Source organism: Symsagittifera roscoffensis, chromosome 2 (genome assembly GCF_963678635.1).
Source record: "Symsagittifera roscoffensis chromosome 2, txSymRosc1.1, whole genome shotgun sequence".
Lineage (NCBI taxonomy): Eukaryota > Metazoa > Xenacoelomorpha > Acoela > Convolutidae > Symsagittifera > Symsagittifera roscoffensis.
In genome coordinates this window covers 68115820-68138580 of record NC_087063.1, presented here as the reverse complement: position 1 = coordinate 68138580, position 22761 = coordinate 68115820, and the positions used below count along the sequence as shown (strand labels likewise).

Genomic DNA, 22761 nt, shown 5'->3' with positions numbered 1-22761 from the left:
TTCGAATCCATGCTCCAAATGTCAAATCCTGACATATGGAAATTCATAGAGGCAGCAGTCACTGCCAACTTTTAGTTTCGCTCAAATGCAGCTCGGCAAGAAAGTGCATAAAATGAAAGAGGATAATTTTGGAAGGATAAAAAGAAGTTGGATTATCAAAAGCCATAGCTGTTAACTTGTCATTTTAGTTTCTAGGCTTTAATCCATCTACTTCTTTTCTGTTAATTATCTTTCATCATTCAATTTAATTTTTAGTGTCGCTGTTTTATTGAATTCGAATGTGGGGGATTTTAAACTAAAAACTGGGAGATTTTGTCCTCGGGGGATTTGTTTACGGGGGATTTACTCCTGGGGGATTATATCCGGTGTGATTTTATCCTGGGGGATTTAGTCCTAGACTTTTAATTTAGACAAAAGTTTATACAAATGTAAGAGGATAACCTTAAAAACAAACAGAATTAAAGGTTTTAACTTTGTTCCTGGTATCGTGTCGTCTGAAATGAAAACGGTTTTCTAATATTTCAATTTTTCTAGTTGGTGTATTCTATAGGAAGTCCGTTCTTCAGTTCAACTCGAAAAACTGTGTAAGATTTACTCGCGATGGAGAATCCCATGAGTGTATTAATTTACAATGTCGCAATATTCAACTGTCAAACGGTGGTGCTTTTGTGAATAATCAAGTTTATAGAATCTTCAATAGTGCTTAATATTATTTTTCAGACTTTTAATGACAACGGTGATCTGAAGCGATGGCCTTTGATATAGACCCGTCGCAATTAGGGAATCCACAGGATTTGGAACAGCTGTGGGTCAATAAAGCGATCGACTTCTCGGAGGTGCACTATGACTTGTTGCAGTCTCTGGACGCCCGATTCCTGAAACTGACTCACATTGATGACCGGATCTACGAGGCGTTCAAGGTAGGCTGCTAGCTTAGTTACATTTGATACACCTGTTTTGGGAGCTATTCAGTTTGGATGTCTTTTCCAGTTTGTATCCCTATTTGAATTTCACTTTCCAAAACTGTTTTAACGTCATAATATGAGATTCTGCATGATGATTAATTTGACTTATCTAACAGATTTTTCCCTTCATGCCTTTCAAGAAAAGTAACGCATTTTGCCATAATAGCTAAACAGAATGACCCATTTAACCATAATAGCTTGTTTATTTTCATGAAAATGGAAAATTTGTTACGTGGCGTGAAAAAGGGAAAAAAGCTTGGTCGTAAAAATGTAGGCACGTGATCCCTCAAATGTGTGTTCTCTCAACTAGATTTCCAAATAGAGTCAACGAAAAAGCAAACGTTTACGAAAAATTGGCTTTATCTCAATTGGTTCACTCGGAGGCCAATGAAGAATGGAGTTCGATAATGATATCGACTTTCAATCATTGGCAGTATTGCCACCAAATTGGATTGGTGGCGCTTGGGTTAGAAATATGAATTACATGGGTTTCTAATTTCAGGCTTCCTTTCCTGAACTGAATGTAGAGAAAATTGAAGAGGAGGAGCTGAAAAACGAAGCTGCGAAGATCAAATGGCGCCATTTTTGCGAGCAGTTTAAACCGCTGATCAAAGATCACAATTTCGGAACCTTACTTAGATTGGATCCCAAGGGACCGTATACGGAAGAAAATACCACTTTTAGTTACAGACTGCAGTTTTTGGCAATTGAAATAGCGAGGAACAAAGAAGGCTTCAATTTGAGTCTTCATACCATGCCACAACAAGAATTTTCCTGATACGCGAGGATGAAAAAACCTAAGAACTGAGTGTTATGAAAAACCTTGCGGCTGTAGTTTGTTGTCAGAAGTTATTTTGTGTTATTAAATAATGATTAAAACATGGTTAATGGAAAATGATGTTGTTTTAATCTGAATTCAGATTCATGTCAGCTGAACTACTTGAGATTGAAAAATATCTTCAAAGTTAAAAGATCTAAAGAGTAAACAGTTTCAGAGTGCGCTCAATTATGAATGATATCAAAGAATACGACTTCATAATTTGACTGCTTTAATGTGTGAAGGTATGCTCTCTTGAAAAGACATGTCTATCTAATCGTTTAGTAAGATGGCTTATTGGTGAATGGTATTTTTCGGCATCTATATATTCGCTAAAAAAGTTCAAAAACAGTTGTACCCTATAAAACGAAGGAATGACCGAACCAATTTTGTAAGTTATAAACTTTAGGTTATAGTGCTTTTTTGAAAGTTTTTGAAGATAATTAACGGATGTAACGGTGCGCAGTTCTCAGTTCATTTTTTGTACAGTTCACTTGTAATTCACTAATTGTTTTAGCACTAATTTTGTTTCATTTCAGACTTGTATGAGAAATAAAGTTTCATCTAATTTCATCTTGGCTCTTCGACAGACACATTGGAAGTTGAGGTTCTAGAAAAGTTAACTCTCGAAGTGATAGCTTGCTCGTGTTCTCGAAAAGATAGCGAGGAGTCTGAGATGGCGAGGGACTTGGAACACAAGTCTGTCGAGGAGCTACAGCAGTTGGCCTCCAATGAGATAGCACAGATTGAAATGGTCACTAACGATGAATCAGTACGTCCTCTTGTCAATATAACTAAATCATTTAACCCTTCCGGAATGGATTAACGTAAGAGATAAGCAGATTTTCAGAAAAGTTGAAATTTAAAACGCTGTTTTCTCGAGGCAAAATTTCTCGGAGCTTGCTGAGATTTTAGTAGAATTATTATAGTGCATTTTGCTTTGCGAATTTCGGGCCCAAAATTTACCACAAATGCGGATCATTTTAGAGTTTTTTTAGTCAAATATAAATTATACCATAAGTACGAAACCAAATACTGTCGAAATTATATCAAAGTGAGCCTCATATCTGGCCTAACAAAGTTCAGGAAAGCTATACTCACCAAAACATTGTAAAATTTTTTTATTTTTGTTTGGTGGCCAAAAAAGTCATTTTTACCATACAAAAAACCAATATTTTAAAAACAATTTTGTAGACGTTTCGCGGACTTTTGGAGGTTATACCCTGCTTAAACTTTGTTTGGCCACATATGAGGCTCACTTTGATATAATTTTAGTTTTGGATATAATTGGTTTCGTAGTTTTGGTATAATTTTTTAATTGAAAAAAAAGCCTAAAATGATCCGTAGTTGGGCGTAAATTTTAGGGTCCGAAATTCGCTAAACATATTGCACTATAATAATTCTGCTAAAATTATAAGCAAGCTTTGTCCTCCTCACTTTTTGGCTAAAGTCAACCCAATTTGAGCAAAACGCGTTTAAAATGTCAATTTTTATAGTTTTTGTCCGGATGATTTAAATCAGCACTGTACAGTGCTGATATAAATTAACCGGAGACAACGAACATTTGAAATTTCAAATGCGTTTCTCTCAAATTGGATTAAGTTTAGACAAAAAGTGAAGAGAACAAAATTTGCTCAGAATTTTACTAGAATTAATATGGTGCATTTTCCCCGAAACTCTCACCAAAATTGTACCCCTAAAATGAGTCATTTTGGCTTTTTTTAATTTATCAAGAATTAAGCCTGAAACGAAAAAGCTAATTGACGAGGAGAAAGTTATATTAAAAGAAGCGTCTTACACAGCCCAACAAAGTTCTAGGAAGATGAAAGTTCCAAAAATCTGTTCAAGAGAGTTAATTTTTGGTTGATAGCCAAAAATGGTCATTTTTACTATAGAAAAATCAAAATCTTTGGTAAAACAAAGTTCAAACGTTTTCAGCTATTTTTTTGAAAATTTGTCTAGATTTTTGATGGCCTGTGTAAGATGCTTCTTTTGAGATAACTTTCTCATCAATTAACTGGGTAGTTTCAGCGTTATTCTTGATCAGCGTAAATCTGAATTGAAAAAAATTGGGTTAATAATTTCGAGGAAAAAATTCCACCTCATTAATTCTGGTGAAATTCTGAGCATTTTGTTTCTTCACTTTATCCAAATCTTAACCAATTGAGAAAAAATTATTTGCAATTTCAAATTTTGTGCGTTTTTCCGGATAATTTAAATCAGCACTGTAAGCTTTAATATTTCTCATGGCTTGAAAACAAGTTATCGTCATGGAGTCCAACTCTTGCGCTACAACACTCTGTGAGTAATATATGGTGTCAATGCAACAAGTTTTACTGATTCGGATAATTGCAGAACGATTATGTGTCTTTTTCAGCTGCAGGCAGTTCAATTGGAAGTGCACACAGCGCAGGAAAACAACAAGATGCTGGCGACGGAAAATATCCAATATGGGGAGAAAATACCCTCGTTGAAGACAGAAGTGCATAGGCTACACAATGGGATATCAGCTGCCAACGAACAATTAAACCAGCTACTTGCTCAGTACAGTTAGTAAATATGCTCTTGTTAATTAATGAGCGAGATATGTAGTCAGAAGCTGGAACCGATTCTCCACACATTTTGTTTTATCTGAGTGCAATATTTGAAAAAGATCTGATGGTCTGGTCAAATTATAATAGAGGTAATTTTATTTAGTTTAGTTTTTCTCGACACAAATTTTTTTATTTAATCCAAATCACGACCAAAATGTCTGTAATATGTAACCGCATTTGGCTGCTGCGAGCTTTTTAAGTTAGACAAAATTGGCTATCGATTTAAGGCTTAGCAAGTTTTTTTAAGACGGCCAAAAAGGAGATGTTCATTTTCAAACTTCTGACGGTATCCTCTTGTGCGCTTTTTAAAAGCTGCATTTGTGCAAGTAAAAAACTGAATAATTGCTTTGGTTGATTGCTGCCTCAGAGTCGATTCAATAATTGTCCTTATATCAGAATTTGACGTCTGCAGCTCTTGGTTTGAAGGCACGGTTGGAAATTTTTCGACGCTACGGAGGGTGTTTGTCACCGTAGAGCTGGTCAGCCGTCCTCAAGCTTACGTTTCATGCATCCATATAGAATCTCGATCTCCTGCTGGAAGAGTTTTGGGTTTTCGCTGCCGACAAAAGTGTACTCGAATTCATTCCTGGTACTAATGTTTCCAAGGCAATTTTTGAGAATTCACCCATACTCTTCAGATACAATCATAAAACTGAAAATGCTGCAATGGTAAATTCAAACAGCTCTTATATATTTTTTGTCTTTGAAATTCAAACTCGAAAAAACAAGTCAGTCATTCTCCATTGTCTCCATTGTCATTTTTTCAACTGCTTGTTGGTCATGTTATGAAGATCGTTTTAGTCAATTAGAGTACTGCGCCCGTACTGCTAAGCAAATTAAATCTAAATTAATACAGTGATAGCCCGTTGCTGTGCAAGTAGAGCAATGTTCTTATCATATTCATAAAAAGCATCAAAAAATGTTTTTCATTCAAATTAGTGTCGTTTTTTGTTTGTCATTTTGAGAAAACCATTTAAGTTTGTAGAAATTTAGAAAATTAGCCATAATCGACAACAGCTGTCTTCGAAAAACGAGCGCGAAACAAAAAATATGATTTTTTTTTTCAAATTTTTACACAATTCAATTTTTTAAAGTTAAATTTTATGCCAAGGAAGCGCTAAATGACACTAAGTTTTTTGGAAGTAAAATCAAGTTTATTAAAAACCTAATTGACTAGTTTTCATATAACGAACGTTACTCGATTGCTTTACTAACACTTCAAACCAGTTTTTCTCGATATGCGGACAAGATTTTAGGTTGTTCGAATCACGACTGAAAGGGCATTCCGGTTTTTTTGTGGTACCCGATTTCACGTGAAAAATAAACACTCGAAGACAAAGTTCCTCCCATTTTCAATGGTCGGAACAGTAAGGTGAAAGTTCGAACTGTGGTCTCGGATAAGAGTGTTAACTTCATTCCGTGAACTCAGAAAGCAGTAACAATTGCACTAAATTTTTGCTTGTTTTTAGATTCCTTATCGTCGAATTCTTTGCCTTTCGACGACCTGTCAGACCGGTTGAAAATAACAGCAGCGGAATCGGATGAACAGAGCGAGAAGATAGCAGAAGATTTCTTGAATGGTAATCTGCAGTTGGAGTCCTTCTTGCAGGTTTACAAGGAAGCCAGGAAAAACGCACACCTCTCTAGGATAAAGGTAAAAGCTTATAAAGACCAAAAAGTTTGGAGCAAGAAGGGAATTATGTGTGTTCGAATTGAGCTTATTAAGAGAAATGAACGTAGTGAAGACTCTTATATAGGTCTTGTTGATTTTTTTGTTTTCAGGAAAAAGTCTTAAAATGCTCTAATAACTACAGATTTGCATTCATGCTTATGCATTTATGAATGCACTTAGGTAAATTTGCACATTTTGAGTTCAATTGAAATTCATCTGCTGAAAGTTTCATAAATAGCACTCTCCAAAAACGAACGTGGAAACGGCGCAAAAAACGTGAACAATTTCTAGTTTCGAATATGGAATTTAGTTTTTAGATTTCCAGCGGAATACAAACTTTTCCTATTGATTCAGTTTTCTCAAGTTGGGTTAATGTTATCAAAAAAAATGCCAATCATAATTTGTTCCGGAAATTCAAAGAGCTTAAACGTCGTCTATTTTTTTCTTTGACATTCGAAAGTTGAAATTTTTCAACAAAGTCAGTCAGTGTGTTTTATCTCTGTTTAGTTGCGTTCATTACTGTTTTCCAACTGTCTGTTGGCTATGTTTTTTGTGGTACTTGATTTTACGTGAAAAAAAACTAAAACTTCCGAAGACGCTCTCCAAGTTCCTTGATACTTTTTCTTCTGTCTGTGGGCTATCTTTGTTCATAATATTCTTTTTTTACGCAGGAGAGTTGTATATTGTATCACGAACCTACTTCATTACCCAACTAGCAAAAAAATTGCTCATTTGATGGCATTTTTGTCGCATAGCATTGGCACTTTAGTAGCATCTGTTCTATCTGCTTTATTGCTGGCTATTTTTTTTGCAAATTTTCAGACTACCATGGCGCAGATGCAAGGATCTGAGATTGGATATCTCGAGTTTGGAGGTTGGACTGCGGTCCAGGAAATGGTTTTTTTCAAAGCTTTTAATTTTTGTTTCTTCCTTTTGCTTTTTAAAAATAATTTTAGAGTTACAGCTCTCTCTTGCCGTTTTCTTGCTTGTCGTGTTAGCAAATCTCTCATTCTCTGTTTTTAAATCTTATTCCTTGCATTAAGATTCTTGAATTTCGAAGAGCTTTCAGATGATGCATGTTTGAAAAAAAAAACAAGAAGACATTTTTTGAGCTTTTTTTCTTTTTTTTGCGGTTTCCTTGAGTTTGAAACTTTTCGAACCGGCTGTTGGCTTTGTTTTTAGAGTCATATGCAGTGTATCTTCGTTTTTCCCATTATAATGTACAATTTGTGGATTTACACAAGTTTTTTTTGCTCATATTTGGCTCCGTTGAGCTCCTTCGTGTTTCTCTTAAAGTTCGTTGACACTTAATGAACGTAGTGAAGAGAAACAAAAAGGAGCTCAACGGATCCACATATGAGCAATATAACCTGTGTAAAGGCCAAAATTGTACCTTATGATAGGAAAACCGAAGAAAGACTGCATATTACTTCAAAAACAAAGCCAACAGGCGGCTGTAAAAGTGTGAGTGAGCTAAAGGAAAATAGCTCAAAAATACCTGCTTTTTTCAGGTAAAAGTTTTCACGATTAAACTTGATTTTTCGCTATGTTTTTTTTAAATTTATGTTCAATACTATTTCATTTTCTAGAAGAACAACAAATTACGCTCTGAAATAACAAAAAATCAAATGGCGCAAAATAATTAACTGAATTCGAGTGTCAAAATTGGAGTGTCCAGTCGATAGAATAATAGTCTATTGATCTAGTTTTTCAATATTAGTTTTCAAGGTTAGTTTCATGGAAAAAGTGTCAAAAATATTTTGCAAATTCGAAGAGTTTTGAGGAGATATTGAATTGTTTTGAATTTTGAAGTTCTTTTCTTCTTTGAATATTGCAAAATTGTATCGTTTGAAAAAATATATAATTTTTAGTCTCGTTGTGTGCAATGACAGTTCCAACTGTTTTTTGGCCATCTTATATCAAACGGCTACAGTGCTGAGATTCCAGATGGTTGCCCAAAATATGAAATAAATTATCTGATGCCTATTTTTTCGTCGTTTTCCAAGTCATGAATACAATTGATGTGGTATTTGCTGATATCACAAAACACGTCATTTACGCTGGTTGCACGCAAGGTGTTCTATTTGTGTTCAAGGCTGAAAAGTTCTCAGAACTAGTGGAAGAAGAGCGAATCAAGAGACAACAGCAGAGCAGTCTGGCTCAAATGAACTCTTCGACTGCAGGGGTCTCCGTTCCTGGGGTGCCAATGAACAGCATGAGTTACAACCCCTATCTGGCTAACCAGAGGGCAAACGTATCTGGCGGAATGAATCAGCAACCTCCCTATCCTTCTCACAATCCATACAGTGCTTACCCTGCCACTGCTGTGTATCCATAGTCAAGTTAAAAAAAATGGACTGATCCTTTATATTTTTGATAGTAAATAACGAAGCGGCGTATCTTGTTAGTTGTTGTTTTATAAATGGTATCCAAAGTATTGTAAAGTGAACCGTTTTCTGGAAGTCAATTATAAACGATAGAGTTTGAGAAAATTGAACATGTTTTGCTTCCACCTAATTTGATGAAAATAACCAGCCAACCGAGAGAAATCTGGCAACAAAAGTGAAGTTGCGATGAGTTCTTGCGGATACAGTATTATTGCCGTTTGGATCATCTTTGATCCATTTTTTTTTATTATGTCGCTTGGATCACCTTTGATCCACTTTTTTTTTTTCAATTAGCCATTTGAAGAAGGACATGATTTAAGCTATGATTGCTTAAAAACCAACTCATTGGATTAATTTGGTGTTTTGGAATGACATAGATAGATTGAATTGTACCCGATAGTTTAGCTCTAATTATAGTTCCCACTCTGGCAGATAATTTCCTTCAATAATTTCAAATATTCGCAAAATGTTTTTACCAGCGTTATTTTCAAATGAAACAATGCAGCCTGGTTACTTTCTTTTCGTTGACACTAAACAGTCCATATTGCTTTTCAGAATTATCTGGACTTGACGAAGATATTTTGATCGAATTCTCCTAGAGACAGGAAGATTGCAATGTTTAAAAATCGCGATGTGCAAAACGAAGAAGATAACGATCTCTGTGTACATTACGGAACTCCCTTTGCGCCTCTAGATGAAGATGAACAGCCAATCAGAAAGCCAGTTCCAATCCATGAACAGGTCGTAACTGACGATAGAGGGCGACAAAGGTTCCATGGCGCTTTCACTGGAGGTTTCTCGGCTGGGTTCTTTAACACTGTGGGGTCCAAAGAGGGCTTCGAACCGCAGACTTTTCAGTCATCACGATCGAGTCGACAGTCATTCAAGCAGAAAGATGTGAACGATTTTATGGATGAAGAGGATATTAATGAGTTCGGAATTGCTCCCAAGAGGTTAAAAGTTAACGAGGATTTTGTCAATGAAAAGTCAGCCGGTCAAGTTAATAAAAAGTTAGATCTAATTGAACGACACATTCAAGCTAATCCAGTTGATTTAGGGATCCGTTTATTGAGACGTCTCGGAATAAGAGATGGTAAAGGCGTTGGTGCTAATGTAGAAAGGGCTCTTTCCATAGCCCAAGGCAGTAATGATTCAAACGAGGAACTAGAATGTGGAAAAGTTTATACTTGTGCCAGGCCACCCCCGGAATTCGAACTTCTGGCTGAGCCGGACTCAATAGAGCCTGATATGATGAGAAAGTTTAGGTTAGCTCCTGATGATGTCTCAGCATTTGTTGTCGACAGTCACAAAAACGACCGTAAAGGATTAGGTTACACGGGGCTGAATCCAGAAGTCTTTGTGGGGCGAAAAGGTAATAATTTTGTATCGAGAACTGTTACGGGAATGTCAGGTCAAGCGTTTGGCGTTGGAGCTTTTGAAGATGAAGATGACGATGTGTATGCGCATGAAAATATGAGCGAGTATGATTTTGAAATCGGACCTGCGAGATTGAAAGATAAACGAGAAGCTAACAAAATTGGTCTCGGTGTTACGGAAGGGTTTTTGAAAGCTAAGAAGAGTTTTGAAATGAAACAAGTTAAAGCGCCTAAATTACCACCTAACTATAAGCCTTCAGTGCCTAAATCAGTGCTAAGTTTGGCTGAGAAAGATAGTTCTAAAGATCTGGAACTCTCGAAACCTTTAGTTTTTGCCGGAGTACGTACAAAACAAGGACTAATTGAACCCGTTACCAGCAAATCAGCCAACCCTTTTTCTAGTAACAAAGTTGGCAAAGCAGTATTGAATATATCAGATACAACTGAAAATGCGATACACAATTTTGCCAATGGTTCTAATGATAGCAAATTAGAATGGTCTGAAAATTCGGCCGAAAAGCAGTTTAAACCTTCTATTTTACCGACTAACTCTAGATTTGTGTCTGCTGGAAAGTTGGACACATTGAGCAATCGGGTTATTGAACACGAGCACATTGAAACTCCGAGAGAAAAAGCAGCGCGCATGAAAATGTTTGGACCTTTGACACGATCAGTAATGCCTTTTCGCTTTGCGCCAGTAGTATGCAAACGTTTTAACGTAAAAACCACAGCCGAGAATTCTTACGAGCCAAAACTACAAGAAAACTCAGTTAAAAGTATGTTTAATGGAGGATCATCAAATAATAGTGCGTCGGTCATTGAACTCGCAGTAGGAGTTAATAATACTCAAAAAGATAAATCATTAGCTAATCGGTCTGCGTCGAAGTCGAACTTTCTAGCATTTTTAAATGACGAGCCTCAATCGCAAAATTATGGTCAAAAAACGTCATCAAGTAGCTCAACAGAAAATGCTATGCGTAATAAACAAGTGACCGAAAACAATGAACTCAGTTCGAAGGTAAACCATAATAACGAAGAAAAGTCAGCAAATGAAACTTACGCAAATTCTGAAGAAGTTTTGGACTCTCTTAAAAATGTCAACCTTCTTTTAGATGTTTTTGGAGACGACGACGAGGATGATGGCGATGACGATAATAATCCGAGCGACTATGATCCAAAAAACGCTGAAAATGTGTTGAGTTCAACGTTTTTGAAAAGTAAAAGTGTTTCAAATGAACTAATTGGTGGACATTCTTCTGAAGATTTTGACTCGTTCAGTAAATTTTTCAAAGTACCCGAAAACATATCTACAATTCAGAGTTCGCATAATTCATCTACTTTGCCAGAAAATTGCAAAATGAAAGAAGGAAGTGAACAACAAGAATCAGTCGAATCAGATGATGAGTTTGGTCCGAGCTTACCTCCAATATTACCAGTTGTGTTCTCTAGCGACAAATCTGAAATCAGCCAGGAAAATCCGAAAACAGAACTCAATGTTTTAGAATCACTTCAGTCATCAAGCTTGAGTTTAGAGCTGGTTGAGAAAACGCGCGAGCAGCTGAAACATAAAAAGAAGAATAAAGAGAAAAGGCACAAAAAATCTTCAAAAAGATAGTCACAATTTGGGAGGCCACAAAGATCAGTTTATTGTCCGAGTCGGTGCTTTGGTCGATGAACGCCCGTTTCTAAAGGAGAGGATTGATGAGCTTTAGTGGTGAGAGGAATCAAACCATTGAGTGGTGGCATTGTTATGGCTTTCAACTTGGATTTATACCATCAATTCTATTTAGCGGACGTCGCTAGTTCACACGGTTTCACGCTTTGACTAGCACGTTGTTAAGTGTTTTGAACAAAAAGGGTTGGACCTGGATTGGTACGCAGTGGAATTCATTGAGTGTCATTGACTTGAGTATATGGTAGCTAAACCATATATTCTCTTTGTTATTACTTCTGATTTAAATTACTTAATCGAACTGAGATTTTGCTATTGAAAGTAAAACCAACATCTTTTTTAATCAGACCATTTAAAAAGAGGAGGAACTTGTATTCGGATGATTTAGTTTCTTTTTTTTTATTTTCCTCGCAAAATTAGGTACCACAAATAATCATTGGAAAGGATCGAGTGATATATCAAATTAAAGCCCTTTCCGTAGTGATTCGAACCATGTAAAAATTTCAAAAGATTACCTCAGTGCCGAGAAAAATTGGTAAAAATTTCTGTGATGTAGTTCAATTTCGAGCAATAAACGCAATCGAAGAGGCTTATTGTCGAAGGATAAACCGTGAAATTTTTATTTTATCTCGTAAAATTTTAGTTTTACTCCATATAAAAAAGTTTTTGAAGTTTTTTTGCCGCATTCTGCAAAAAAACTGAAAAAAAAATAAATTACTTTTTTGTTTTGTCATTTTTAGAAAAAAAAAGGTTGTCCAATCTGCCTATTTAATTATAACCAAGGGCAGATTTAGAGAGGGGCGGACGCCCCCCCCCCCCCCCCTCAGGGATTCGATCCCCTGCCGACCCAAAGGGTCCCCCCTTTGGTACTTTTTGAGAAATCCAGTTTTGTTCGACCAACCCTAAAATTTTTCTAAAGGCGCCTTGAGCGCCAATATATAATAAATGTGAGGGGGGGAGCGCGCGAAAAAACGCGATTTTTTTGGTCAAAATTTTTCAAAAAGTGCCTAAAAATGCCTTTTTGGACTGTTTTTTCAAAATTTTGCCTGCGGCGCAGAAAATTTCGGCAAAATAGGGACTAAACCGAGCTTAGGGAGAGCTCAAAAAATCAATTCGGTCGACCTAAAAAAAAGGTCGACAAAAGTTTTTGAAAATAAGCCCCCCCCCCTCGAGAAAATCCTAGATCCGCCCCTGATTATAACTGTAGAATATGCCTAAGTTGTAGGCTTTCTTCAGATCTTTTTCTTACACCACGCACAAAAACGATGCTATTTTAAAAAAAGAAGAAAGTTATGTACTACATGGTTTATTTCTGGCTCTTCTTTTAGATTTCTGGCTCTTCAAATTATTGAACTTATAATAAACAGGATAAAAGTTATCAAAAAAGATGAAGGATAAAGATTATAATAATGGCAATAAGATTGCTCTTATCGGCGTGATGCCCTGAATGTTCCGACTGTCCTTTAACTTCTGTGAATTGTTTTTGATTTTGAAAAATCGATTGTTTTGCTGCATTTTTTAAAATCTTCATTGACCACAAAATTAATGTATTTAGCCAGGGTGGATCTAGGATTCCAGGTTGACCAAGTTAATTTTTCAAGCTCTCCCAAAGCACCAAAGGCGTCTTGAGAAAAATTATAGGATCGGTTCGCAAAAATGGATGTCATAAAAAAGTAACAAAGAGGGATGTGATGACCTAAGCGGCACTTCAGAAATTGTAGAAACGAGGTTGCATGAATTTATTTTATAATAGTGCAGCTATCGTTGTTGCTGATAGCTGGACTAATCGATCAGTGATGGCTAAATAATTGGTTAGTATGAACACATCAGTGGTATTTACAGTATTAAATAACAATCAAGAATCAGAACGGGAAAATTTTCCCATAGGAACAATTCGTAACTACATATTTATAACTAATTCTCTTGATCTTGTCTTCATAGTAAACTTCAATGAAGTTTCATGATATGCTAAGATCATGACACAACCCTTCTTCAAAAAAAGGTTTACCACAAACAGATTTCTGAATTTCTGCTTACCAAAAATAGCAGTTTTATTCAGTTGTTTATCAATTGATCTGGGATTAGTTGCATCTTATCTCTTTCTTATTCGAATTTCAGATAGGATGGTATGATTTTTCGTGCACCAGCTAATTTATGATAAAGAAGAAGAAAAGTATATAGTATCCAGTTGATATCATGAATGATAAAATGCTTATCATTCAAGGCTTTTTTTTAGAAGTTGACAACTTTCTAATTGTCGGACAAGTTTGGGTTTCAGTTTTTCATGCTGTTTGCCATTGTGACTGCTATATCCTCTAAATCTTTTAGTGTTGGCGATGTTGGCAGTTGTTTGAGTTTTTCTCTCATTTGTCTGAGCATGTCAATGCTCGCGGCTGCTTGTATTTTATAGTTCGGCATTTCATCTCTTGTTGGTAGAACGCTTAATAAGTTTTGAAGTTGATCAGGCAGTTTGGCATTTTTCTTTCACTACTGGGATTTTATCTCATGCACTTAAGTCGCTTCGAATTTTTATATTGCCACCCATGATTTGCTTTCCACATTCGAGTGTGATGATGCAGATTCAGCATCCGCTCTATTTGCGCACTCCTGTGTTTTCGGACTTGATAATGTACGAGTCAATCAATGGGTAGCTGTCATTTGATGACAATAGAAGCCAAACTCCGTATCCAAGGTTATATGCTTGTTCTCGCATCGGTAGAAAGACTTTCTCCGTTTTAAAAACTTGCATGGCATCCATAGTTCCTTTGAAATGCAGCTTCGATAGGCATGAAGCGTGTCTCATCTATGTTGCCATATTTTCATGACATATTTGATACCTTGAGGATCCAATGCATTTTTCCAATTGAAAGTATATTCTTCACGCAACTATAGTCTTCACTATACTCTTCTATTTTTCTTTACAACGGGAATGAAATTGAAACAAGGGCAGTTTGATACGTGATATAGTTTGAACTTAATAAACTCCATGAACTTTCGACAAACATCTGGTATTTATACTCGACCTCATGAGAAAACTTTAATCGTCAAATAACTTTGTCTTCTGGTCAACTAAAACACTTATGTCAAATTCGTTAATATTTAATAATATGAATGTCAAGTTATCTTCAATGAACAATTATTGCCAAAGTTAGATGCTATAACCGAAAGTAGTATAAAAGGAAGCTAAAAAATAACGTACCGATATCTGTAGTCACTGTTGTAAATCGAGACACTTTCTTGGGTATACGCATGGAGTAGGGTCATTAAACGCATCAATGAAACACCTGTCAATAAAATTTTCAGCGACAAAATTTGGCTGCAAAAAAAAACGACCTACGTCTAACCTGTTATTTTCATACGTTTTTTTAAGCTTTATCCTATTTGGATTTAAAGGCTCTTTCTGCCTGAAATGATTTTTACCGGACCTTGCATTAAATTATAGTTTTTGTAATAAGGATAGTTTCGTTATATTATTGGGGATGGGAGTAATAAAAGGTATTGGAGAATCTTTTAAAATAATACCTATAGGCACAACAACATTTAATGCACCCAAACAAACGAGTATACGACCCTTATAAGAAGTTTGTTGAAAACTAAATACGCTCCGTTGTGTAGACCTGGCTTAACAACTCGAAATATTTCACCCATACTTCTGTTTTTTTTTACTTGCAACTCGAGACGGTTCATCTGATTTTACTCGCGAAATAAGTTCCGCTTCTCTGTCATGTGACTCCACGTTTCTCATGCCAGTCAACACCTTTAGGTATTTTCTTCTGACAATTTGTAGACTGTTTTAAACAAACAACAGACACAAATTTTACGGCTGGATGTAAACATGCAATCAAAACAACAAAACGGAAACGTCAACCCATTGTTTTTGAATTGAACTGACTGTAGAAAAAATAGGGAAAGGTCATTTCAAAGTTGATTTGTATTTGTTGGCTACTTGTAGTCAATAAAAAGGTGGTTCCTTGTTTCAAACAAATTAGAACCAAATGGACCTCTCAAACAACTAATCATTTTCAAGAAAAGCCCAACGCGTTTAAATGTTTAAAAAAGGGTTTCATTTGTAAAAATTGTCAGTTATAGTAGACTTGACTTTTTCAGCGAGCAGATCAAAAAAGTTAAGAAACAAAAGATCAAAAAAATTGTGCCCTTCAAATATTTTGTTTATTCGGAGGTTCATTTGGTTGAAATTTGTCAATCAAAAAAGTGTTTTTGTGCATTTTTTTTACCATGATATAAAACTGTCCAATTGCTTCTGTAACAGTTTGCGCCAAAATTTTTACACTTAACGGTTTCTTAATAAACTTCGCAAACAATTAAGTTTCTGATAGATTCGAGTTTTCAGTTTTGTTCATTTTCAGATAATTCAAACAGCTCTGTTTTCAATCTACCGTTTCTATTTTTTTTATTTCAAACAAAAAATGCACGTCCTAATTGAAATGGAAGGTGTAAGTTTCATAAATTGGGGAACTAAATTGAAAAAACAACTTAATGCGAACTTTTACCCTCACATCCTAAGTTGCATTTTACACAATTTTCACTAAGAACCACGATGATAATTCAAACTTGATAGTAGTGGCGGAAAAAGTTTTTCAATCAAGGACGCACACTGGTCAAGTGTGCACTCTGTTTTCTTTCCATTTACTGGTGAAAACTCTAAACAAGTTTCGTAATTATCTCTACAGCTACCTAATATTTGCACTGGTTTTTCTCGTCACGGAAATCATAAGAAGAAAGCAACCGATAAGTATAGCGCAGTGCCGCTAGGAAGATCAATTGAAAAATTCATGTTCTCTTGCTTTTTTTTAGCATGAAGATCGTTTTGGAAAAGCATTAAAAGTGGGACTATTGAGTTTTAGATCAGTATCGGAATGAAATCAACGAAGCTTCAAAATAGCTGACAGTACTTGATCAGTTTTCTGTTTACCGGAAAAGTAATTTTGTCATGACAAAAGTTTATGACTGAGCTCGTGCGACGCAAGATTCTCATTTCATTTCGTTCTTTATTGGATAGTATTAGACTCTCGACCTCAAACTACTTGCACTATCGGATCTTTTTTAAAAAAAAAGTGGATGCAACTTCCTTCGGTGTTGCAACAATTTAGGTCAACTGTGACGCGCTGCTGTTAGATGATGTTTCAGTTGCAATCTTTAAGCCTTGAAACATTTGCTGTGTTGTGATCTCGTGTTTCTTCGCTATAATGTGAAGCTTTCGCAACAGATATGAGCTACTTGACTATTTAGTTTGAGCTTCTCAATTTCTTCTACAATCCGCGCAAGATGCTTTCGGTTTCGACGCGACTTGGTACGCCGCTTCACCAAGGTTTAACTGTTTTTTTTAGTGATTTGTTTGACCATTTGATTCAGGTTTGACCTCTTTTTAACCATAGCTACCGAACCACGATCATAATTCTTCGACGCATTAGAAAAATTGTACCTTCATCAACAGGTGGCTTTTGTTCTTTTACATTTTTTTTTGGCAAATTGTGGAGATCTTGGGCCAAGAGTTCAGTCAAGTCGGGCTGGCTGAAGTTTTCTTGGTTAACTTTTCCAATTAGCTCCTCCTGACTCTCGATTTCCGGCCTGCTTTTTGAGTAATCAAAGATCATTTGGTAATTCACGTCTTCGTTTCTTTATCGGTGGATAAAAAATTTATTTCGTTTCTTTTTCACATAAGACTTCGTTAACTGCTTGAAATTGTGCTTTATAAGAAAAATCTTTTCATTTGATTTTAACGCAGCGACTAAAGTTCAACTTTTCTTTAAATTGGAACGCATTTCAAATAACATTTAAGGTTCTAAAACCACCAATTGTTAATCAGGTCATCAATTGGAAAGATGCGGTGTTTTCCACTAGAATAGATATGTGAATTGAAGACAGAAAATGACTCTCCATACAGACTTAATAGTAGTGGCGGTAAAAAAAAAATTTCAATCAAGGACGTAAACTGGTCAACCGTGCCCTCTTTGTGTGTTTTATCAAATCTTGCGAAAATCTTAGACAAATTCCATAAGGCTCTATACATTTACTCAATAACTGCAGTGCTATCTTATAAAAATCTTTTTGATATAAGGGAAATCATAAAAGAAAGCAACAGATGTTTTTTGCGCAATGCCGCTGAAAAGATCAATTGAAATATTCATGTTTTTTATTTGTCTTGCATGAATATCACGTTGGAAAAATATGAAACTTGGGACAAATGAGTTTTGAAACAGTATTGGATCGAAATCAACCAAGCTTCAAATTTGCTGACAGCTATAATGTGAAGCTTTCACAGCAGATATGAGCTCATTGACTGCTTTAATTTGAGCTTCGTAACTTCTTCGGCAATAAGCGCAACATGCTTTTGGTTTCGATGCGAGTTCGTACGCCATTTCACTACGGGTTAACTGTTTTCTATTGGAAATGTGTTTGACCGATTGTTCCCCGGCTGTAATCTTTTAAACCGTACATTTCGAACCACGATGATAATTCAAACTTGATAGTAGTGGCGGAAAAAGTTTTTCAATCAAGGACGCACACTGGTCACTCTGTTTTCTTTCCATTTCCTGGCGAAAACTCTAAACAAGTTTCGTAATTATCTCTACAGCTACCAAATATTTGCGTTGCTTTTCTTTATTAGGGAAATCATAACAGATAAGTTTAGCGCAGTGCCGCTAAGAAGATCAATTGAAACGTTTATCTTCTCTTGTTTTTTTTGCATGAAGATCTTTTTGGAAAAGCATGAAAATTGCGACTATTGAGTTTTAGAACAGTATCGGAATGGAATCAACGAAGCTTCAAATTTGCTGACAGTACTTGATCAGTTTTCTGTTTACCGGAAAAGTAATTTTGTCAGGACACAAGATTGTCGCGACGCAAGATTCCAAACAACATTACTGTGGCTTTGAGCAGACCGCACTCATTTCATTTCGTTCTGTAATGGATAGTTTTACACTTTCGACCTCAAACTGTTTGCACTGTCGAATCTTTTTAAAAAATGGGTGCAACTTCCTTCGGTGTTGCAACAATTTAGGTCAACTGTGACGCGCTGCTGTTAGACGATGTTTCAGTTGCAATCTTTAACCTTTGACACATTTGCTGTGTTGTGATCTCGTGGTTTTTCGCTGTAATAAGAAGCTTTCGCAACAGATATGAGCTACTTGACTGTTTAGTTTGAGGTTCTCAATTTCTTCTACAATCCGCGCAAGATGCTTTCGGCTTCGACGCGACTTGGCACGCCGCTTTACCAAGGTTTAACTGTTGTTTTTTGAGAGAGATTTATTTGACTATTTAATTCACGGCTGGCCTTTTTTAAACAGTAGTTCTCGAGTCACGATGAATTTTCTGCGACGCACTAGATATTTGTTTTCTTTATCAACAGGTGGTTTTTGTTTCTTGAAGCTTTTGCAGCTCCTTGTCGACATCTTGGGCCGAGAATTGAGTCAAGTCCAGCTGGCTTACATTTGCTTGGTTTACCTTCTCATTAATCTCCTGCATACTATCTACTTCCGATCTTTTTAATGAGAAATATAGGATTATGGGGAAACTTTTATCTGATATTGCTTTTCGGTAGATAGAAAGCTTATTTCGCCTGTTCTTCACGTAAGACTCGTGTTGAACTGTCTGAGTTCGCCTTTCATACGGAAAATCTTATTATCGTTTTTATTAAGTGTTTTAGGTTCAACACATTCTTAGGTTGGAATGTATTGTAAAAACAGCTGATCTGTTATGTGTTTGACCAATTGATCCGCAGCTGACCTCTTTTCAACTGTAGCCTTCGTTTTTAACCAAGCTGATACTTCTGCGACGTACTAGACAAATGTACTTTTATCATTAGGTGGTGTTTGTTCCGTTAGAGTTTTGCAGCTCATTGTCGACATCTTGGGCCGAGAGTTCAATCAAGTCAGGCTGGCTGACGTGTTATTGGTTCACCTTTTCGAAACTCATCCAGAGTATCTACTTCCGGCCAACGTTTTGAGGAATGAAGAATTATGGGGGAACATACACCTGCATCTGCTTTTCGATGGATAGCAAGCTTATTTCGCCTGTTCTTCACGTAAGACTTTTGTTCAACTGCTTGATAATGCGCTTCATACGGAAAAATCTTCATATTTGATTTTCACAATATGATTAAGGTTCAGCACTTTTTTAAAATTGGAACGCCTTGTAAAAAACAGCGAAGGACCAGCCTCAATCTAGACAATCAAAACAGTGTTACCAAGTTCTTACATTCACCGTTCTTCTTTCTTTTCAGCTTGTTCCAATTGAGGAGTACGACTATCTACGGGTAGCACTTTGCTGATCAGCACGGAAAACAAAAAACCACCAACAGTTTTTCATTTAATCTTTATGGAAAAGATCTAAATGCAAACCGGTGTTCAGTGTTTGGGAGCTGAGTTTTGTGCGATCGATAAATCAAGTCATCAATTTGTATTTGCTCGTTGTTTTCCACTAAAATAGATAATTGAATTGAAGCCGGAAAGTGACATTCGTTCATCTGTGAACTTTGTTTTCTTTCCTTTTCCAGGCGAAAACTTAAAACATGTACTATAAGGATCTATAGAATTACTCAATAACTGCGTTGCTTATTTATAAAAAAAAGTTGATATCAGGGAAATGAAAATCACAAAGTAACAGATAATTTTACGGCAGTATCGCTTAAAAGCTCAAATGAAAATTTCATGTTTTTTATTTGTCCTGCATGAAGATTATTTCGAAAACACATGAAAATTGGGACAATTGGGTTTTAAGACAGTATCGGAACAAAATCAACGAAGTTCCAAAATAGCTGACAGTACTTGATCAGATTTCAGTTTAACGCAACAGTAATATTTTCATGACAGAACTTATGTCTTTCGGTAGGGTGAATAATTTTCTTTTCGGTAAGGTATAATAGTTACACTTTTGACCTCAAACGATTTGCACTTACAGATCTTTTTTTCAAAAAAGGATAAAACTTCCTTCAGTCCTACGACATTTACGGTGAACTGTTACTTGCTGTTGTTAGACGAATTAACAATGGATCATCTGCAATCTTATAACTTTTGACCCATTTGCTGTGTTTTTATCTCGATTTTGACGCCTCTTCACCAAGGCTTAACTGTTGTTACTTGGAAGTGTGTTTGACCAATTGATCACCGGCTGACCTCTTTTTAACCGTAGCTCCCAGTCCACGCTGATAATTCTGAGACGCACTAGAAAAATGCATTTTTATCATTAGGTGGCATTTGTGCCGCTTAAATTTCACAGCTCTTTGTCGACATCTTGGGTCGAGAGTTCAGTAGGGACCGGCTGAGTTACATTTTCTTGGTTTTTCTTTTCACAGCTCATCCAGACTTTCTACTTGCGGCTTATTTTTTTTGAAAAATAAAGGATTATAGGAAACTTATATCTGCTTTTTGGTGGAAAGAACGCTTATTTCACCTGTTCTTCACTAAGACTCGTGTCCAACTGCTTGAGTTTGCGCCTCATACAGAAAATTTTAACGAAGTCATGAAGGTTCAACACTCACTGAAGATATCGATTTTCTGAGCTCAAATGGAAAATGTTACTTTACCTTAGAATAATTTTGTAAAATTCGGGGGATTTCATAGTTACCTATTTGGTCATGATATGAACTAATTCATGCGCGCCTGTGAAGGTTGTGTATGATGCTAAAAGCGTAACGCGATGTATTTATACGTGGCGAGTTATACCGCATTGTTAAATTGTTCGAAATTGAATTGAGGCATGCTAATCGACGGCATACTTATTTTTTATTATCATTTACAAACAACTATTCGATACCAATTAAGGGACAGTCAGAACTTTCAGGGCTTTGCCTTGATATACAAGCAGTCATGTTTTTAAGCTAAGTTTATTTTCTTTGATAAAAGGAAGACAAACTCCATTATCGTACAGCTAAAGGGTAAAGGTCTTAAAAGACGTGAACGGCTTCTAGTTTTTGAAGTAGATTTTAATATAAGTTTTTCGAAGTGGAATAAGATATTTACCTATTGATCCAGTTTTATCATACTAGGCCAATTTTAGTTTAAAAAAAAGTGTCAGTCATAAATTATTCGTGAGAGTTTTTTCTGTTTGCTTGTGTTCGTGGCTTGTTTTCCAACTTTATGTTGGTTATGTTTGAGAATATTAATGATTTGATGCGAATGTTTATGCCCTCGAAAGAAAACGTTTAGTTTTTCAAAAACGTTCTTATTTTTTTGTTTTCATTTGTTTTGCAGTGGTCAGAATTTTCTATCGCAAAGCCATCGACAGTTTTGTTCTATTAACTAGGTCATTTGCTTTAGCGCTCTGCTCTTACGGAGTTTTTACAAACTTTTGTTGTCTCACTGATGAGGAGTAATGTACTGGCTAGAGTAGATATCTAAATTCTAAGTGATTTTCGTTTTTCTTTAGAAGTGCACGAAAAACAAGGTTTTGGTTTTGCGTCCTTTTTACCTGCCATAATGTTTTTAGCCGTCAAAGGCGGTCTTTGAAGTGATATGATTTGCAGCAGTAAATTCAAATCAATGCATTTTCGTCAAGGCAGTCGCTCCTTTGAAAATCAATTTCATCAGACCTGTGAAAAATTTCAAAAAATTTAAATTAATTTTTTTCTTTCAAAATTTGAAATTCCTTACCCTGTAGTTGGGTGCTGTCAGAGTACTCTCAGGTGATGCGAACCTCGCCTCTAATTATGACTGCTCAAATCCTTGTAGTTTTCGAGATATGCCTTTTTGCGATTTTTTAAAAAAATTTCAAAAAACTTAAATTAATTTTTCTTCAAAGTTTGAAATTCCCAACCCTGTAGTTGGTACTATCAGAGTACTCTCAGGGGGTTGCGAACCTTGCCTCCAAATATGTCTGCTCATTTTCTGGTATTTTACGAGATATGAAGTTTTGTGATTTTTTTTAAGTTCCAGAAAACACAAACGAAATTTTTTTTTTCAAATTTCGAAATTCCTAACCCTGTAGTTGAGGGCTGTCAGAGTACTCTCACGGGTTGTGAAGCTAGCATCCAATTATAACTCCCCAAATCTTTGTACTTTTCAGAAAACAAAACTTCAATTTTTTTTAAATTTGAAATTCCTAATCCTGTAGCTGGGTGCTAACTGGGTACATATAGGGGTTGCAAATCTTGCCTCCAAAGATGACTGCCCAAATCCTTGTAGTTTTCGAGATATGAGGATTTTTTTCTAATTTTTTTCCACGTTTTCAATTTACTTAAGTTTAGAAAATTTCTCAAAATTTAATTATCCTCACTATGTAATTGGGTGCTGCCAGGGTACTCCCAGGAGTTGTAAATCTT

General features: G+C 35.9%; 3 protein-coding genes across 3 annotated transcripts; all 3 read left to right on the top strand.

Annotated features, from left to right (window-relative positions):
• The first annotated feature begins 692 nt into the window (after window positions 1–692).
• Window positions 693–1860, top strand: LOC134840271 (protein PBDC1-like). The gene is made up of 2 exons (XM_063856018.1): window positions 693–920; window positions 1468–1860. Exons 1-2 carry the CDS (start codon window positions 750–752, stop codon window positions 1741–1743), a joined length of 447 nt encoding a protein of 148 aa, XP_063712088.1. The 5' UTR covers window positions 693–749; the 3' UTR covers window positions 1744–1860.
• A 465-nt stretch (window positions 1861–2325) lies between these two features.
• LOC134840269 (vacuolar protein sorting-associated protein 37B-like) lies at window positions 2326–8906 on the top strand. Its single transcript, XM_063856016.1, has 4 exons — window positions 2326–2554; window positions 4160–4331; window positions 5846–6030; window positions 8144–8906. The coding sequence occupies exons 1-4, from the start codon at window positions 2459–2461 to the stop codon at window positions 8384–8386; spliced, it is 696 nt and encodes a 231-aa protein (XP_063712086.1). The 5' UTR covers window positions 2326–2458; the 3' UTR covers window positions 8387–8906.
• Window positions 8907–8970: 64 nt separating this feature from the next.
• On the top strand, window positions 8971–11814 carry LOC134840268 (G patch domain-containing protein 1-like). Its single transcript, XM_063856014.1, has one exon. It carries the CDS (start codon window positions 9051–9053, stop codon window positions 11424–11426), a length of 2376 nt encoding a protein of 791 aa, XP_063712084.1. The 5' UTR covers window positions 8971–9050; the 3' UTR covers window positions 11427–11814.
• Window positions 11815–22761: the final 10947 nt, after the last annotated feature.

What these genes read in the sequence shown, in the direction of transcription:
- LOC134840268 (XM_063856014.1), top strand. Translation starts at nt 9,051, where the DNA reads ATGTTTAAAAATCGCGATGTGCAAAACGAAGAAGATAACGATCTCTGT.
- LOC134840271 (XM_063856018.1), top strand. Translation starts at nt 750, where the DNA reads ATGGCCTTTGATATAGACCCGTCGCAATTAGGGAATCCACAGGATTTG. An exon ending in GGATCTACGAGGCGTTCAAG is followed by an intron (nt 921 to 1,467) that starts GTAGGCTGCTAG and finishes TTCTAATTTCAG; the next exon opens with GCTTCCTTTCCTGAACTGAA.
- LOC134840269 (XM_063856016.1), top strand. Translation starts at nt 2,459, where the DNA reads ATGGCGAGGGACTTGGAACACAAGTCTGTCGAGGAGCTACAGCAGTTG. An exon ending in TGGTCACTAACGATGAATCA is followed by an intron (nt 2,555 to 4,159) that starts GTACGTCCTCTT and finishes TGTCTTTTTCAG; the next exon opens with CTGCAGGCAGTTCAATTGGA. An exon ending in CACACCTCTCTAGGATAAAG is followed by an intron (nt 6,031 to 8,143) that starts GTAAAAGCTTAT and finishes TTTGTGTTCAAG; the next exon opens with GCTGAAAAGTTCTCAGAACT.